Source organism: Acomys russatus, chromosome 7, assembly GCF_903995435.1.
Source record: "Acomys russatus chromosome 7, mAcoRus1.1, whole genome shotgun sequence".
In the NCBI taxonomy this organism is placed as follows: domain Eukaryota; kingdom Metazoa; phylum Chordata; class Mammalia; order Rodentia; family Muridae; genus Acomys; species Acomys russatus.
Genome location: NC_067143.1, coordinates 1816575 through 1818707, shown reverse-complemented (window position 1 = coordinate 1818707; position 2133 = coordinate 1816575). Strand labels below are relative to the sequence as shown.

Sequence of the window (2133 nt, the reverse complement as noted above, 5' to 3'; positions counted from 1 at the left end):
GGCCGCCAATCAGCCCGGCTCCGGTGCCCGCTGGCCCGGCGCGGCTCCGGCGCGCGGGGAGCGGGGGGCCGCTACGAGGGGCGCAGGAGGCGAGGTCCCTACAGGAGGCTCCTTCAGTCCTGTGGTTCACAGGAGACTGGGGATCTGCAGTTCAGTCTCTGCCCGGCGGGCCGGGCAATGGCTGGGCTGCGTCAGGACCCATGTTTGGAGAAGGGAGTGAGCGCCAAGGAGCCACCAGCGTCTGCCTCCCTGGTAGCCCTCTGGCTGGGCTCCCGACTGCCACCTCCTCCGACTCCCGCCGAGCTCTCTTGCCGCCGCCCCCGCCGGTTTCTCCGCGGCTCTCTCCGCAAGGCGAGTGGGCGCTCAGCCGCGGCGCGCAGACCTAGCATCCGACCCAGCGCAGCCCGAGGAGAGCCGGTCCAGCGTGGCGGACCCGCAGCCAGAGATAGGCGGGGAGAGGGGGAGGGGAGAGGAACGGAGGGGGCGGTCAGTGGCTGGGCAGCCAGCAGCCACCTCCTCAGCTTCACCCGGCCCTCCCTTCTGAGCCTGTCCCGCCCCCGCCTCATCACCCTTCATCCCCTTCCTCTGCCCGGTCACTCGGAACGACCAGTCTCTCTGGCTGCATAGCAGCCCCACCCGGCGTCTGCATTGCTTAGGGGGTCCTCCCACCCAAACTCCTGATTTCTTCCCAGTGTCCAGCCCTAGAAACAGCTGCTCCACCCTGTTTTCTGTGTGTCCCCCATTCTTTCCGCAGCCCCCAGGGCCTCAACTCCTTACCCAGCTTTGGACCACGAGCCACACCACTTTTTGGCCCAGACCTGGGCGCCAGGGGACAGCGAGAATGGAGGAGCACTGTGTCGGGCCAGAAGCTAGGCCAGGTGACAGTGAAGACAGGAGTCCGCAGTGTGAGAGCAAGAACTGAGAGCCCAGGCGCCTGGCGAGCAGGTGCCTGTGGCACGGAGCGCACCAGAGAGCCAGCAGGCAGTGGCCGTGAGTGACGGCAGAGGCAATGCGGGTGGGGTGGGTGGGGAGCACCGGGCACGACTCCGGGCTCTGGAGGTTTCTGGGTGGGGGCGGTCTTCCTGCCCAGAGAAAGCCAGCTAGTGTCCTGTGTCCTAGCAAGCAAGCCCTTCCTGGCCATTTCCCCTGTATCCATTACAAAGGGGTCCACTCAAGTCGAAAGAGGCAGAGGTGGAGTACACAGATGGGTTTCAGATCCCATCCCCCACTCTTGCATCTTTTGTGTCCCCCAACGTTCCCTGGCCATCTCTTTTGCCACCTAGAGAGTGCAATCTGCCTTGGTAAAGGGGATATAGGTGCATGAAGTAGTTCAGTCCAAGCACAAGGGCTTGGGAGAGCCCTGGAGTTCTTTCTTCTCTCTCTTTTCCTCAAGGGATTCTCCAGCCAGTGGTCTGGTCTCTTAGCTTTGTGGCACATCCCAGTGAACTTTCCCTGTAAGCTGGGGCCAGTCTCTAGTGTCTCTGCCAGTGAACTAACAGCTAGTGAAGAGAGAATCACAGAAAGGAAATCACTTTCCAGTGGCCATCCTTGTCTAAGGCAAGAGGGACACAGTTCCAGAGAAAAGGCTGTTAATCTTTTCTAAGCTTTGCCCTCACCAACTAGCACCACAGGCACTGCATCCTTCTTCTGCTCCTCCTCTTCCTTATGTGACCAATGGATCATTTTCACCCTCTGTTAACTCACTGATGCTCTGTGAACAGAAGACCTTATAACCTTTTCCTCCAAGGTCCCCGTTGCCTGCTCTTTCTACTTATCACCATTGACCTGCCTCCCCTGGACACTCCACCAGTCCTTAGAAACTACTATAGGTCTGTGAATGCAAGACCTTGCAGGACCCTTGCTGTCCTCAGCTTTTGAAGGGAGGGGGCCGACTTGTATCATGGTACACATGTGCACAACCATAGCAGAATTCTAAGGGAGCAGTTGCAGAGTTGATTCCAAGCAGGAATTCCAAGCTAGCATGAGCTAGCCCACTGTACATTGGCTTATTTAGAGAGGCAATGAGCTTCTTTCCCAGTACCAGATCCATTCAAGGACAGATGGCAAGAGACCAGGCTTGCTGGAGGGGATTCCTGCAGCTAGAGGGAGGTACCACTTTGGTTACTCTGAAGG

At 59.0% G+C, this 2133-nt stretch overlaps 1 protein-coding gene across 1 annotated transcript; it reads right to left on the bottom strand.

Moving 5' to 3' along the window:
* Nucleotides 1–114: 114 nt before the first annotated feature.
* LOC127192360 (uncharacterized) lies at nt 115–1683 on the bottom strand. The gene is made up of 3 exons (XM_051149652.1): nt 1617–1683; nt 778–1082; nt 115–382 (listed from the first exon to the last, which is right to left on the bottom strand). The coding sequence occupies exons 1-3, from the start codon at nt 1681–1683 to the stop codon at nt 152–154; spliced, it is 603 nt and encodes a 200-aa protein (XP_051005609.1). The 3' UTR covers nt 115–151.
* Between the last annotated feature and the right edge of the window lie 450 nt (nt 1684–2133).

Coding starts and splice junctions, on each gene's coding strand:
- LOC127192360 (XM_051149652.1), bottom strand. CDS start 1,683: ATGATCCATTGGTCACATAAGGAAGAGGAGGAGCAGAAGAAGGATGCA. Junction 1,083..1,616: donor AGTGCCTGTGGTGCTAGTTG/GTGAGGGCAAAG, acceptor TTCTCTGGGCAG/GAAGACCGCCCCCACCCAGA. Junction 383..777: donor GGCTCGTGGTCCAAAGCTGG/GTAAGGAGTTGA, acceptor GTCGGATGCTAG/GTCTGCGCGCCGCGGCTGAG.